The sequence below is a fragment of the Bidens hawaiensis genome, unplaced genomic scaffold (assembly GCF_021521415.1).
Source record: "Bidens hawaiensis isolate Kalapana, Puna unplaced genomic scaffold, B.hawaiensis_p1.1 tig00028242_1, whole genome shotgun sequence".
Classification (NCBI taxonomy): domain Eukaryota; kingdom Viridiplantae; phylum Streptophyta; class Magnoliopsida; order Asterales; family Asteraceae; genus Bidens; species Bidens hawaiensis.
Genome location: NW_027494596.1, coordinates 122,122 through 138,894, shown reverse-complemented (window position 1 = coordinate 138,894; position 16,773 = coordinate 122,122). Strand labels below are relative to the sequence as shown.

Genomic DNA, 16,773 nt, shown 5'->3' with positions numbered 1-16,773 from the left:
GACAACGAATCAAGTGATTCGTTACTTACCCAATTCGCTAAGCTGAGATTGCGAACCAGATGACGAACCAAACCATGATAAGATAACGAATCAGTTAGTTCGTTACTCTCCATTCGCTATATTAAGATAACGAACCAGACTAACGAATCAGATCACGAAAGATAACGAATTAGTAACAAGTCAGGCTTAATTCATTATAGCAAATGAGATAGAGAATAAAATAATTATTTAAAATCCTAATGGAAAATGTGTGAAGACAGTTAATGGAAATACATTTTTTTAAGCTGACCTGGCAGCTCGACCCCAACCAGGGGCAAAGCTCCTTAGACCCTGCTAAGGGCTACCGCCCCTAGACCCCGCTGCCAGGGGCGCTTCCCCCGGACCCCCATTCTTTGAGGGTTACGATTACACTAGAAATACGTTATGGAAAGTGATAGTAATTGATACGCATAATCGTTATACAATTAGCCGTGCCCAGCTAAAGAAAGAATTAACTATTAACGGTGAACGCAACAGGACTTAGGTGAGTTTCTAGCCCCACTTCCTTGCTATGTTTTCGGGGCTGTGTGCATATTCGATGTGAATTGTGAATACACTTACCTTAAGTGGTAAGTGTATGCTATAAGGTTTGATATTATATATATATAGATGTTATGAATGGATGTCTGTCGATGCGTGAACAATCTTCGGATATTGCACGTGCAGACAGGGAAAGTGACGTTTGTTGGTGCGTGAACGATCTTCGGATATTGCGAGTACCGCCAATGGGAATGATCTACAAGTGGTTATTAGTGTGTGTAAAATTTATGATGTAACTTGGTTATTATGTAAATGATGTAATGATAGAAAGTGTGTTGTAGACAAGTAGCGGTAGAGTGTAATAGAAGTGGTAAGGGTCTAGTAAGGGTGTTAGTGGCATGACGATAGTACGTGGTAGGGTAAGCCTATATGTGCCTTCATTATTAAAGTGGCATAACGTGAGTGCGTGGTAGGGTAAGCCTATACGTGCCCTCGTTATTAAGTGGCATAACGTGAGTGCGTGGGAGGGCAAGCCTCTATGTGCTTCCGTAAACAAGTGGCTAAGACGTATGGGGCAGTTAAGTGTTAAGCGGTAGGGTGAATAGGTTAGTCAGTGGACTATGTGTCTTCGGATATGTATATAATGCATGTAGTGGTTGTATGGTAAGTTGCTTGATTAACTAGAACTCACTCAGCGTAGCTGACTTTTAGTATGCACGCAGGTGAGAAGATTAAAGAGTTAGCATGAGGATGGCACATGGCATGGATTGAACGGCTGGCATCTAAAGATGGAAGAAATGACGTTTTAAATATGATGTTTTCTGTTATGGTTTTAAAGAAAATATTAAATGTTTTGTAACGAATGATTGAAGTTAACATTTCCGCGAAAGTTTTAATTAACTCTGATTTGTAAGAACTATGTTTATGAGTAAATCCAACATCCAATGTAGGGCACCGGGAACGGGGCCTTACACAACCCGTGACCCATTGTGTTGTCATGAACCACAATTTTTGTCATAATCATTGAAATTGAATCATGTATATTATTGTTCTTGCCAAATTAAGCTCGTCGACAATCGTAATCAGGAAACTAGGATCAAATTGATACGTATTGACTATATTACCTAACTGTCTTAGTATACTGGTATTATACCGTTTATCATCGCTGATAACTCAATCAAACGCGCCTGCCCTATCATTCAGTCATCGCAATCATAACCCCATGGTAAATAGAGTTTTTAGAACTTGCAAGTACCCGTTCTTAATCAAGTGACCGCCAGCCTTTCATCATTCTAATTGACCATCAAATTAACGTCGTTTAAGGGTTGTCCGTTGATATATCTCGACGAGCATGACATTTATTCAATACCGCTTTTATAGTACTCATTTCGCTTATTGATAAGGTGAGTAATCATTGCGCTTTTACTTGTTTTCCAAACTTTTGGGAAAATATGCGTACTTACAATATTTACATACTATAGTATTCACATTAGCAAACGTTAACCTTGTGTGCTATAAATTATGTGCCTAATTTGCTACTTGTTAATTTGTTTATTTGAACGCATTCAGATAGGTCCATCATATTAACATATTAGTATGATCATATGACTTCCGTAGTGGCCGGCGCCCGATCGCATGACAATGGTTTCACCGACAACTCAAGTATGGTAACCAACGCATAATTAGCATGGCAACGGTTTAGCCCGCTCATCATTATTTGCTTACAATATTACATGCTTTGGCTTGATTGTATAACTCACAAGGACAGTCTGCTCATTTTTCTTATGTTATATTGAATTAACTGGTGTTTTACTTACTCAACACTGTGTTAACAAATCTACTTTTATTTAATACGCATATGCAGTTTTTAGATTGAACTGATTTCAAGATTGGTGAAGAACTTAGGGATGATTTATATTAGAAGAATTAATTAAGACTTATCTTAATTTTAAACTTGTATTCTTATTGTTGCTTTTATTTCAAGATTTTGTATTTGAATTATTTGGAATATTTAATTGAATTTAATAGATATTGTCACTTTTAGTTATTGCATTATAGTACCTTGAGAGCTGTGAACAATCAGTTCGCGCCCCGGCAGTTCCGTCTTAGGTTGGGGTGTGACATGGATGAGAGAGAAAAGGTAATAGTAAAAGTATAAAAAGTTATTATTAATTAAAAATGAGAGAGAAAATGTAGTATTTTTTATGTAATTATAGAGATGGATATAAAGATGATATAAAGATTTTGCTGAGAATGCTCTTATGGGTGGAAAAAAGAGAAAATGTTACTGTTTTTTTTTTTTGGAGCAACAAATTTTATTTCCACCTAAAGTCCTTCGAACCTTGCATTCGCAAGGATTTGAACCCATCACCTTCAATTTGAAAGGGTGGACACCATACCACTAGACCATTAGGTCATGGGTAAGACTTATTTTGAAATAGTGTTTCAATTCGGGTGTTTGAATTTCAAATTAACAAAAATCAAGTCATTTGAGTCATTGTTTCGAGATAAGTTTTACATCAGTCGGCTCGTATCTTTCTTCCAAACAAAAGTTTTAAAACATCGGTTTGAAATTCAGAAAAACAGTTAACGACGTTAAGTGCTTTTAACGGATGTCCGCTGAGAGAAAAATAGTCGAAAGTTTGAACTGTTGACGATAATTTTAAAGGTACAATTATTTATTTCTAATATCAAACTTTTTATTGACTAAAAACCTATCAGATCATAGGAGCCTTACGAACTAGAGGTGCACATATTGGGTTTTTCAAATACCCGATTTCGGGTATGGAATCGGGTTCGGGTATGACCGTGTATTGGAAATAATCGGGTAGGATTCGAGTCCGGGTATTGTCTTTAAAAACCATACCCTGTGCATTGGGTTTGGGTCGGGTGTAAAACAGGGTATTCTAAAACCGGGTATTTGAATACCCTGTTTCGAGTATTGAAAAAACCCTATTTTCGGGTTTCTTTTTCCGAGTATAGATTAGCTTTTTTAAAAAGGTTTCACTTTTTAGGGTATATTCCGGGTATATATCGAGTATTTGAAAAACTCAGTATCGGGTATTTGAAAAAACCGGGTTCGGGTACGGTACCGTTTCGGGTTTTTGGGTATTACCGGGTACAATCGGGTCCGGTTCCGGGTACAGGTTTTGGTACTGAAATGCATACTCTATCCATACCCTACGGGGTAGGGTCGGGTACGGGTTCAGGTATTAAAAACCCGGTTTCAGGTTTTTTTTCGCGCTGGTTCTGGGTTCGGGTTTTTTTTTTTCACCTCTATTACGATCCATCGTGCTTTTAGCTTTTAAAATAGGAAACGGGTTATAATCATCCATATCTGGTCAGCAACAATCCACCTTATTCCAAGCCCAGTTTGCTTCTAGCCCAGTCCATAGCATATACCAAAACTCCAAATCCAGTTCATTCCAAGCCGCCAAATTACCTTTTTTTATTTTATTTTATTTTTTTTAGAACGACGACTTTCTTGTGTTTAGGCTACCGCACCCTTCAAATTTGAAGAGTCTCAACGCCCCACTCTGGCTAGACTATGTTGTCTTAACCAGGTCCATAAGTGCTTTCAAGCTCATTAGCCAAATTACTTCAAAACAATAAATGAAACACTTGTTAAAGCAATATTAATTGTTTTAAGTAAATATGAATAAGATCATTATAACTTGCTAGTGATATATTGGATAGTATGTTACTAGTGTATATCGCTTTGTCCTACTAAATTTTTAGTATAATATATTACGTATATGTTCCTTATTATAATGATAAATTATTGTTTGTGGCGTATTATCATTATCCAGTAATTGATTTTTATTGGGTTTGAGATTTGAATAATTAAATAAACCTATCTAAGTTTATTAGGGTACAAATAAACTTTTACCTTCCAATTCTCAGAAGTCAAAACTAGAGATGTTCAAAACGGTTTGGGACTAGGAACCGGAACCGGTTAGGTATTCAAAACCCCATTTTAAACCGGTTCCAGGCTCGAACCGGTTAGGGAACCGAACCGGTTCTCCCACCCTCGGACCCCTAACCTATCTAACCGGTTCTTACCGGTTCCTAAACCGGTTCCTATACTGTAACCGGTTCCAACCGGTTACAGTGTCAAAAATTTTTTTTTTTTTTTCGTTTTTCGTTTGCGATTTGGATTCTAAACTACGATTCGTATTTGTATAACATGAAAAATAAAAAAAACAATTAACATAAAATTCATTTTATTTACTTTAAGAAGTTCAAAAAAAAAAAGGTTACATGTTTTAAAATCTTAAAAAACAAACTAACAAAGCATTAAACTTATAAATATAAAGTTGTGACATATTATTTCTAGAAAAGCCTTCTTGTTCGTCGTAATTATTGAGCGGCGACTTCTTCCTCGGAATTACTTGTAGAAATGCCTTCTTGTTCGTCGTGCACTCGAACATCAAGTGGTGTTTCATCTTCGAGAGTGGTTATGTGTTGAATACGATCGATTGAGTCCAAGTGATCCTTTAAGCAAATGCACATCTTCACCGACCCCGAATTTAGTCTTGTTCTTCTCACCGATATTACCCTGCCACTAAGAGAAAAAGCGGATTCCGAAGCTACCGTAGAAGCTTGGACGGTTAGTAAATCACGGGCCATGGTGGCAAGAATCGGAAACTCGGTTTCCTTTACCTTCGACCGAGCCAAAACATCAAAAGTGCCATATTCCTCTTCGGATAAACCGGTAGAGTAATCATTTGCACTATACCTTCCTAGTTCGCTTGAAGGGGTGTTACCCCTTTGTTTTTTAGCCGTTACGTTGCGAACGGTGTTCATAAGGCTAATCATGGGATCTCGTACTCTAGTAGCACTTGAACTTGATGAAGACCCCCCCGGCATAGGCATGTGTATATTTGACCCATATTTATTTAAATAAAAGTCATACATAAATTTAAAATTCAAGTTAAAATAATTTTTTGCCTCTGTTGAAAAGTTTGGGTCAACTTCATGCATATCTAAGGCTGAAAAAATTTCGTCTATCACACATTCAACCCCCGTAACATTTAACATTGGGTTTAAAGCGGCGGCGCAAGTAAAAACCGGTGGCAATTCAAGAAAGTATTTTTTTAATTTAAACTTCATTGGTAATATGATGTTTGAAAACATTGGACTTTTATTTTCAAATTCTTTAAGATTGTTAACCATTAAAAATAACTCCGAAAGAACCAAGGGACTTGTCGGATAATACGTTCCCGATAGTTTCGTAGTTGATGTTTTAAAAACTTCAAGAAAAGTCGATAAGTCATTGATAATTTCCATTTCTCATTTGAAAAGGGGATTGCCAAATCATTCTCGGCAAGACTAGAATGAAACATTTGTAAAGTTTCTCTTTGTTCCAAAGCACTTTGAAACATTATGCAAGTGGAATTCCATCGATGAGGTACATCCCAATTAGCTCCCAAAGCTTTTCTTCCCGTATCTTTACAAAATTTTCTATATTCCATTTGTCTTTTTTTACTTTTCTTAAAAACTTCATGTATCATTAGTCTAAAATCGTTTATAACCGATGTAACCTCATCCGAAGCAAGTCCGTCTTGCACGATTAAATTAATGATATGTGCAACACACCTTTAGTGAAAAAATACACTATTGCAAATCGGCGTATATTTTAATTTTAATTTATCAACCGCCGATGTATTATTCGACGCGTTATCAAATGCCATTGAAAATATTTTATTTTCTAGTTTATAAGTTTTTATAACATAATCTAAAATTTCAAACAAATTATCTCCCGTATGTGGATACTCAAAGAGTTCGAAAGCAATGGTGCGTTTCATCATTTCCCACGATGACGGGTCTACCCAATGAGCGGTGACACAAAGATAAGATTCAGGTAGACCATGTGGAGCCGACCAAACATCACTAGTTAAGTTTATTCCCGTATTTATATTTTCAAAATATGCAATTAGTACCTCTTTGGCCTTCTTCCACAATTTTAAACAATAACGTTTAAGAGTATGACGACTTACGTGAGTGTATTGTGGTTGAAGCGTATCTCGAATCATGGCGGTTAAGCGAGGGTTGTCGAAGTGGCTAAACGGCAAAGCTTCTTGAATCACAAACTTCGCCATACGATCTTGAACTCGATCAATTTGGTATGTAAATATTCCGCCTTCACTATCCATTTGCGTTTGTTGCGAATCGACGTTCTTTTTCAACGTCTTGCAATACGGTTTTTCGATGTGTTTCTTCAAATTTGAATTCGAAAGTGGGTTTAAATAAACCCCACAAAACTTGCACCGAGCCTTCAATGAATGGTCACTCAATTCAACCAAATCCCAATTGCACCAAATCTCTTGATTACGATTATGAGGTACAATACGAACGAAACTTGGTTCGGTGTTGGAACCTTGACCAACCGATGATTGTGAGGCAGCCATAACAAAAAATATGAATATAGAAGAAGAGAAAACAACATATTAAAGAACACAAAACATTGTAATAGCGTTTTTTGTATTTTTTTTGCGTTCGGGTTTGCGTTTTGAGTGTTGTGATGAACCCATGACACCAAATACCTATTTATACTAGTAGTGGGGTGCTTGGGGGAGCCAAAAAACGGCTATTTTTGACCCCAACGGTCAAAAAACGGCCAAAAAAACGATTTCCAACGGCTATACTCGATCCAACGGCTAGAACCGGTTAGGAACCGGTTCCGGATGGAACCGGTTCCTAACCGGTTCCGGTTCGGTTCCGGTTCCTACCCGCCCCCACTCAGAAATGCAAGAACCAGTCACGGATCATCGTGTTGAATCAGATAGGGTCCGGTTCCTACAAAAAACGGGTAGGAACCGGTTCGGTTCCGGTTCGGGTCCACCGGTTCGGTTCCAGGAACCGGTTTATTTGATCATCTCTAGTCAAAACCATGCAAATGTTGCCATAAAATAAATTGGTTTAAACTTAAATCGAATGATTCAGTTACTGAAACAAAAAGTTCACTTCAAGAAGGGAAGATCTCCAATAACAAAGATAAAAGTGATATAGATAACATATCTCCGACCAAAACGAACACGCATATTAAATCTACCACAAAGATTTGTGAAACTGCTATACGCGCATAATAATCAAGTCTTAAAGTGAGATAGATAACATAACGTCAACCAAAACGAACACATATTAAATCTACTACTATGAACATTTCTAACACTGCTATACGTGCATAATAATCAAGTCTAAAGGCGTGTCACTAACTCTACATCATAAAATCACATAACTATCTATACAATAATCATAATAAATTAACTCATGCCTTGATTATGGTTTTCCTCTATCAGAGGAGCCAAAGGAGAATTGTGTTTTATCATAATAATTTAATTCCATCGTTACCAGTTACATTTAAACTAACACAAATTCATGAACACACACCTTATATATCATAATAATATAAATTCATTATACAAAAAAAGATCAATAAACCACCCTCTTCATTCTCATGGTGATGGATGCAAATGCTTGCATGCTGCCCCCATCTTGCACCTCCCACTCTCATAAAACCTACACACCCGCTGCCCTTTCACTGGCGGCAGCCTCAAATAACCACCAACACCACCACCGCCGCCGCCGCCCAATGACGGATACTTGTTCCATGAACTCCTACTTCTTTCCTGGGGACTATCGCTACTGTTATATGTCTCACCACCATACTGGTTTGGGTCCCACAAGTCACACGGGTCATACGGGTCTAACCCTAAAGTCAAAGGCGGCAAGGACGGCTGTGGTTGTGGTGGTGGCGGTGGCGGGGTAAACTCACCATCACCGCCTGGTCTCCGGTGATTGGTTGTACCTTCCAACCACTTAATCTGAGCGACTCGAGTCACCAGCTTTGCACCGATACCAATTGGTTTCGGTGCTTGCATCTCTTTCATGTGTTCATCACCGGTTTTTGTTTCGATATCCACGTCATCACCTTCCGCCTTTGCAGACTTGTTTATGTCAATCATTCCCTGTGGGGCTCGCTGACCGTCTGTTTCAAGTCCGATAACCGAGTGTTGTAAACCGTTAGATGTAGAGGTTTTCATGAAATCAAATGCAGTGTTATGTTCATTGGTGGTGGCAGATTGACATGCCAGCTGGATATCACCGCTAGAGCTAAAACCATCACTTCGTGTACCTTGATCTGGAGTGGGGCTAAACTCGTCAAACGAGTCGTTAAACAAATCGTCAACGAAACTGTTTCTTCTAGAAGTCGGAGACGGTAATCCTCCATATTGCGACTCCATGGCATCAACTTCAGCTAAAAGATCCGAAACCGATTCCTCTGCTAAAGCGCTGAACTCAATCATCTCACCCACATCATGCCATGTGCCAAAATCATTACATGTAGGCTGATGTGCTGGATTTTGAGTGTTAACATTTTGGTCAATGTTGGAAGTTGGTGTAGCAACATGATCTCCTGCAACCTCTAGCACAATCCCCGAGTCCCACTCGCGTTTGACCAGATTAGAATTACACCCACCAAACCTGTTATTAGAAACCGGACGTGTGGGCCCATCAACTACCAGACTTGAAGCACTACCCCAGCTAAGCGGGTTTGGTGTGGGACCGGGCAGATCAGTGACAGCTGGCGGTGTCAGTACGTGTTTAACATCAGCTTCGATTTTAACCGTTCCATGAGTATCAGATACCATATTTGAGGTATCGAGATATACAGTTGACTCGACACTTGGAGGGTTATAATTCAAGTTATTGTTGTTGTCGTCATTGTTATTCGCACTCCAGCTTTGACCTAAAGATTGACTATCGGATAGCTTTTCAAGGTTGACCGCATTTGGAACATATGGAGCCGTATCAACCGTTGATGATGGAATGGTTTGATACCCATAGTTTTGGAGATTCTGTTTTAGTACATCGGTCAAAAGTAATGATTGGTCTTCACATATAGCCCATATTTTCATATCTTCAGGAAAGTATCCACTTGCATTCCATCTTTGTAGCAGTACAAGTGAAAACGGGCCTTGGACTTTTCCCTGTGGGTCCCGGTAATGCCACATGTTAGGAACCGAAGGTGGTGTTACGGGTGCGGTGTTGGATACTGATGAGCTTATTGTGGTTTGGTGATCCAGTTTAGTTACTGTTGACAGAGTTTCAACCTCGTGTTGTGATTTCTCCAAAGTTGAAGCTGATTTGTCATTTTCGAGATGTGTCGATTCGTTTTCAACGGTTGGAGGTTTTGTGACGGTTTGGTTAACGGTTGTTTCGTCTTTTCGTGATCGGCGTAAAGTCTTGCCGGAATACTTCGACTCCATTTGATCTCCTGTAAGTTCAATCAATTATATGAAAATATTTAAAAAAGATAATATAAAATATATGTAGTGATAAGAAAATGAACAAACCATGTTCTTTGTTGAAATACTCCTCAGTATCATCTGATTCATAATCGGGATTCATTTTGGGATCGGAATGAATCTGGGGGATTTTGTTTAATCTGCGTCCGCGCTTCTCTGGTGTATTTAGAAGATTGATTTTCTCTACGCATTCTCTATAAGTGGGGTTAGTTAAGAAAATCCATAATTTTCTACTTTCAATTTACCAGGCAAATGATTATATTAAAGAAATATTAATATTGTAATATGCGGTGTTGAAAAAAGGATATATCTTCTTGTGACCTTTTTCACTTGCAGTGTCACGAAGATGAGTCAGCCGTAATATCTCCTTTTCGATCCACTGGATCACATAAGAAAAAGGATTAATATTGTAAGCCAAATAGAAAAAATGAAATGAAGTCTATGATGGTTAAGATAATATTAAAAGCGTGAAACTCACATCATTTAGCTTAACTGACTGCAATGCTACTGCCTTTTCTTGTATTTCACCCTAAAGCAAAATAAGCCTCAGCACCATTAAATTAAAAATAATATTAATAAATGGATAGGAATGTGGACTTACTACTGTAAAGTGTTTTACAAGCCCACATCTTATACTCCGTTGCAGGCGTCTACATTCTTCCTGAAAAAATCTCTCAAAAAATATTATAAGATTTGATAAATTATAAACCCCACTGGTTATGCTATCATATGTGGTAACATAGGTCTATAGGCAACAATATAAGATATGTTGTTTTCCCCCTTTATCTATGACAAGCTTCTAATGTCTGTTAGGCATGTAAACAAACTGAACGCGCATTTGTGTTTGTTAGTTTACGTTTTGTTCAAGTTCATTCGTTAAAATCGTGTAATAACTTTTAAACTCAACATAGTGTTCACATTTACTTTTAATTAGTTTTAGCTCAGATATGTCTGTTCATCTACGTTCAGTTATGTTCATTCGTTTACATGCGTCGTGAACCATTCTGATACGAACCCGTTCGTATCTAAGGGAGTTGAAGGGTCCAAGGAAGATGAAGAGCTAAAGGAAGCCAAAGGGTCTAAGTAACCGCTTCACTTACTACTAAAATTCGGGTTATTTATATGTTCTTATTGTAGTTTATAGCGCATCGATGTTTATGTTTATCAATTTACTTGGTTAAAATCCTTGTAATGGAGCTCAATAGCCCATCTCGAATCGGGCCAACTATCCTTTAACTTCTTGTTTAAGTTTCGGGGTTCTATAACATTCGTTTACTATGTTAATGAATGAACAAGAAATCCCATTTGTTTAATTGCCCGTGTTCGATCGTTTGTTCGGTCAAAGTTGAACAAACACAAACATACTATGTTCGTATCCATTCGGTTAATTTACAGGCCTGGTAACTGTTGAAAAAAAAAACAAAAACCTTAAAAAATATCATCATCATCATCGTACTCTGGATATCCCACCAATAGCAAAACTATGGTAGGGTCTGAGGAGGGTAAGATGTAGACAGCCTTACCTCTACCCCATAGGGATAGAGAGGCTGCTTCTGGTGAGAGCCCCGGCTCGATAATAGTTTTGCACCAAGCCTTGGACATAAGGCACATACACTCAACCATCGGGACACCGGCCAATTGGTGCATGTACCCTTGTCTTTCGGCTATCAACGCCACCACATGATGTCCGATTAACCTTCCGCCACTTTTAACGTTATTTTCACGATATTAGTAAAAATAATGTCAAAATTAGTGCAATTTCACTTTTGCCCACCCGAGGGTTCCCACATATATACATTATTTGCCCACCCGAGGGTTCACCTTAAAAAATATATAAAAACTAATGATTCACCTCAGAAAACTCTTGATCTGAAATTGCATCAATAGATATAGTCTCCTTCTTGTCTAAATTCAGCACTTCAAGCATATAGTCCGTTAATTTGCTATTAACATTATATGGTACATCCACCTTACTCATACCTGCAAAAGTTCATGGTAAATTTAGTTGATAAATAACCTAAAGTTAAAATGATAAAAATTTTCCTTTAATGAATCAAAATATTAATTACCTACAACTTGCACAAGTCTGTACATATCATGCTTCAAATCACAACCCGATATTCTTATTCTCACAACCGACCCAACCACTTTACCATGTAAACTATCTTTATCTTCCAGAAGATTTTCCATCAAATCACGCCGTAAATATATTAAATTCATATTGTAAACATCAACCGCAGCAAACTCATCCAAATTATTATCATTATGTACCTCACACTCTTCAACTTTACTACGTTTTTTTCGTTTTTTACTTTTACCTGCTCTCAACTTGTTATCGGTATCCCAATCAGGGTCAATCTGCACTGAAGTACGGTCGACCAGTACCGCTTTACGGTTGACCCATCTCTTCTTTAACTTCTCTTTCACTGCAAAATGGTTTTCTAGAAGCTTCAACATTTGAATATGACCAACTTGGGGTTTCCCAAAGAGTGTTCTTAACCTCGTGTCACATAAAATTTTATGTTTATTTTTAGGGTCACGAAGATTATTTTTGTTTATGTATTCCACCATAAGCGCCTGGACATCGACACGCGTTAACACAGCCGTATCTCCGTTCTTCATATGCGCAACAAAATTCAATAACTCTTTGCTTGCCCACTCGGTTTTTTCAATTTTGTCCGTGTTTACAGTTTCTAATTTTATATTAACGTGCTCGTCTATTTTTCTTCTTTTGGATTCGTTTGATTCTTCCAAATCATTAACAAATGTTGTTGATGTCGTGCAACACGAAACATTGGTCGCATTATGTACATCGATTGAAGGGATTGTAGTAGCTTCTTTCCACGGATTTTTAGCTTCAGTAAGCTCGTTTAGAGTTAATGATAACTTTCCTTTTAAGTAGATCCAATAAACCTTAAAAAGATACTCCCAACTAAGCTTATCATCAAAATCAGCTTGAACCTAAATAGTAAAACATTATATAAATGTAGAAAGATAAATTTTTTGTATTATTATATAAGAAATTTAATACCTTTCCATCTTCGCCTTGACCGTTATTTTCAATCAGCATGATTGTTTTCATGCATATAGTGCAAAAGCCTTTATCTCTGACACACACGTAATCAGCTTTTTTAATGCAACTTTTGCACAATGAGTATGTACATGTGTAACACATATGATGTGCTGTCTTCTGGCATATGCTACATATATGCCAACCTGGAATTTGCGTAGACAACAAAATGTTAGTAAATTATGGATTCGGGTTCTTTATATTTGAAACTAAAAGATCATATTAAGTAACAATAAGGTAGAATAACAGAGTACAGACAGTTAAAAAATCAAAATTCTAAACAAATTTCAAAGTTAGTATAATAAGACTATATGTACAGAAAACATAAATGTGCAAGTGCCGCATAAAAAATATAACGCAACACAGTTTGATCAATTTTTAATTTGCTCACAAGAACAGACTAGATAAAAATAGAAGCTCAGATTTTTATAAATAGATCAAACTCAACAATTGTAATTCTTAAAAATATGGTAGACATAGATTGGGTTTTCAAAAATACCAACTTAAGGTTTTACAGATATTGTAGAAGGTGACTTCGCAGGTTAAATGATATCTCATTAAAGATTGTTTAATTAAAGTCAAGCAAATATACTTAGAACACAAAATTTTGTGTAACATATATCAATGGCAAAACCTTCTATAAAAGATAATATATTTAAAAATTACACAAAATGTAGAAACCAACATTCGGCTCTTAACGAATATTCTATAAAGTGGCTCATAAGTAGGATAATCTTGGATATTTAACATACTAATGAACATCCAGAGCCATGCAAGTACGTTTGGAATTTTCATTTCCACAAAATGATACCGGTTAACCTACCAGACTATGCTAAGCTACGACCTTAAAGAATCCGAAACTTCAATAGGAACACTATTATGTCATTGAATCTTGCTTATAATTGTCTTTTTAAAAAGCTTTCTACACCTCAAATGCTCTAAATTTACATAGAGAACTTGTTACTAGAGTAAACACAAGATCATCTAGTTTACATAAATACCCCTCTTTGATCACTTGGATAAACTTATCAAGAGTCTTTGTGCATCTCCTTAAAATGGCCTCTTTTACTATTAGTCTTTTAGTCTGCTTCTCATCCTTAAATGTATTTAACGTTATAAGGTCCTTATTTACACTCTCAGTAAACTTAAAATTCAGTTATCCCTCCTTTGCTCCTAGTTATTCGCATTAATACACCAAACCATAAGATTCACTTCTAATTGTCTTATTGTTTAATAAAAATCACATATTTGATGGCATATCATAAAAAATATTAGAGTAACATACAAAAATAGAACCAAGCAAATTCTCTAAAAAACTTGAGTCTTGACATATAAACGTTCGAAAACGATTGTTCAAGATTCATGCTTGCAATTCTAGTTAAGTTAATTTGACACAAGAAACTAAAACTGGATAAGAAAATCAGACACAGCACATATAAGAGCATGCATCAACACTTTCGGAGAAATGCCAAAAACGGAGAACATAAAATGCTCTAATAGGACCTTTGATAATATATATCGATAGTGAAAACTAAGAACTCTTTAGTAATACAAAATTCTCAGTGATCCTTTCATATTTAGCTTTAACGCCCTAGGTTACAAGGGCACAAATGTACAACTTACAAAGTGATGAAAATAATATTTCCCATTTGAGCTTTCTTACTAATATTATAGTACCCTAGCACAATGTTGCACATAAGCAAAATCTAGAAATAAAGATCCAGATCCATGTGAGTACATTTAAAATTTTAATTCCACAATACGATATTGGTACCTGCCGGCTATGCTAAGCTGCCACCTTAAGGAATCCAAAAATCTCAATGGGAATACTATTTAAGTCATACTTCAAAGAATCTTGCTTATAGTTGTCTTTTTAAAAACATTCTACACCTCAAATACTCAAAATTTACATTGACAATTCTTTAGTAGGGTAAACACAATACCATATAATTTACCTATATGCCCCTCATTCATCAGTTGAATAACATATCAAAAATCTTTGCGCATACTTTTAGTCTGCATCTCATCTTGATGTACTTAATGTCGTTAAGGTTCTTATATACTCTCTAGCTTAATTTAGCCATTCAGCTAACCCTCCATTGCTCCTAGTTATTAGCATTAATACACCAAATAATTGGATCCACTTCCAATTGTCTTTCGTTTTCTAAAAATCGCATCTTTGATGTCATGTCAAATAGAATATCAGAATAACATTCAAAGGCAGAAACAGGAAACTTCTTGATTTAAACTTTTGAGTTTTGACATAGTATGATTGTAAAGTTTCAAAACTGTTTGTTCAAGATTCCTGCTTGCAATAACTTAGTTCGACATTTGAAACTATAACCGGATATAAAAACCAGATGCAACACTTACAGAAGCATGCATCAACACTATTGAATCAATGTCACAAATGCTCTTTGATGACAATTACACATTGACAGCGAGATCTAAGAACTCTTTGTTAATACAAAAATAAGAATATATGCAAGATTTTGCTCTATAGACAAAATTAATGACTTTGTCATTACCATGCACAATTTCAGTGCTCTTTTCATAGATAACTTAAGACCCCCCGAGTGGAAATGCACAACTTACAAAGTGTCTAAAACAACATTTCCACATTCACGGTAAATTCGTAAAACATAGCCAGCATTTCTCAATACAAGAAAACCTTAACAAGTAAGCTAGAAAATTGTAGGTAAAACAATAACAAGAACATACCACAGTTCCATTTAGCCGCAGACTCGAAGAACTCTTTATCTCTTCTGATACAAGCTGGATGATACGCCTTTGGACAACCCCTACACATAATAATTCACAATGAAGCCGTAACTATACCCTGTGAAATTAATAAAATGGGGAAATCATACCGGTGGTCGCAAAGCACAAGGCTCCCACCATCAAAGCAAATAAAACAGACATCTTCATCCTCTTCCTGAACCTTGTTATTAACCGGGGATTTAGGTTTAGGTTTAGGATTGGGTTTAGGTTTAGGTTTAGGTTTGGTAAGGTGAGCCTTGCGTTTCCGCCTACCTAACTCCGTCTTGACTCGATCCACCGCATCGGTAATCATCATCCTATCTGAACTTTGACTTTGACTCTCAGCTCCCGAATTTTGACTCTCCATCATTTCTTCTTTCTTTCTTTCAAATAAATCAGAGATAAGTTGAAGTCATTGATTGATTGATAATAAGCAAAGTCAACAAAATTAGCAAACCCTAGATGGTGGTTGAGTTGGCAAATATGAACACGTAATTGTCCGCCGACCTGTGTGTGTGCTTTCGGCAATGAGTCGTTAATTAATCTACCACCAATGAGAGAGAGAGAGAGAGAGTGAAAGCTATTTCAACGCGGCCCCTGTCGATTCCTTCTTAACACGTGATCTGTTTCCACTTCTTTTTTTCATTTTTCTATTCTATACAAACCTCCCAAACACGTCCATTGTCTTTGCGTTTTTAACCAAATACACCTTATCACACACACAGCCAAACTAACAGGTTCTACATCCATGGGTTTAGTGGCGAGGTTTGGACTCAAGCGTCAAGGGGGGCGAACTCAAAATGTATTAAAAAATCATAAACGAGGGGGACGGCTCAAATTTTTTGGCCAAAAACGGGTAAATTTAAACTACGTATAAAACTTCCGGGGGAAAAAAGCAGATACATTTACACTACTGCGAAAAAAAATAGGGAGTTTTCGGGCGAAAACGAGTAAGTTTACACTACGTATTACATTTTCGGGCGAAAAACGGATAAATTTACACTACTACGAAAAAAATAGGGAGGTCGGGCGAAAACGAGTAAGTTTACACTACGTATTAAATTTTCGGGCGAAAAATGAATACATTTACACTACTGCGAAAAAAAATAGGGA

General features: G+C 36.8%; 1 protein-coding gene across 1 annotated transcript; it reads right to left on the bottom strand.

The window, feature by feature from the left end:
• Positions 1 to 7,776: 7,776 nt before the first annotated feature.
• Positions 7,777 to 16,030, bottom strand: LOC143576572 (zinc finger CCCH domain-containing protein 44-like). Its single transcript, XM_077060633.1, has 10 exons — positions 15,771 to 16,030; positions 15,622 to 15,701; positions 12,862 to 13,046; positions 11,900 to 12,791; positions 11,683 to 11,810; positions 10,432 to 10,491; positions 10,309 to 10,359; positions 10,139 to 10,209; positions 9,879 to 10,030; positions 7,777 to 9,799 (listed from the first exon to the last, which is right to left on the bottom strand). The coding sequence occupies exons 1-10, from the start codon at positions 16,028 to 16,030 to the stop codon at positions 7,977 to 7,979; spliced, it is 3,702 nt and encodes a 1,233-aa protein (XP_076916748.1). The 3' UTR covers positions 7,777 to 7,976.
• Positions 16,031 to 16,773: the final 743 nt, after the last annotated feature.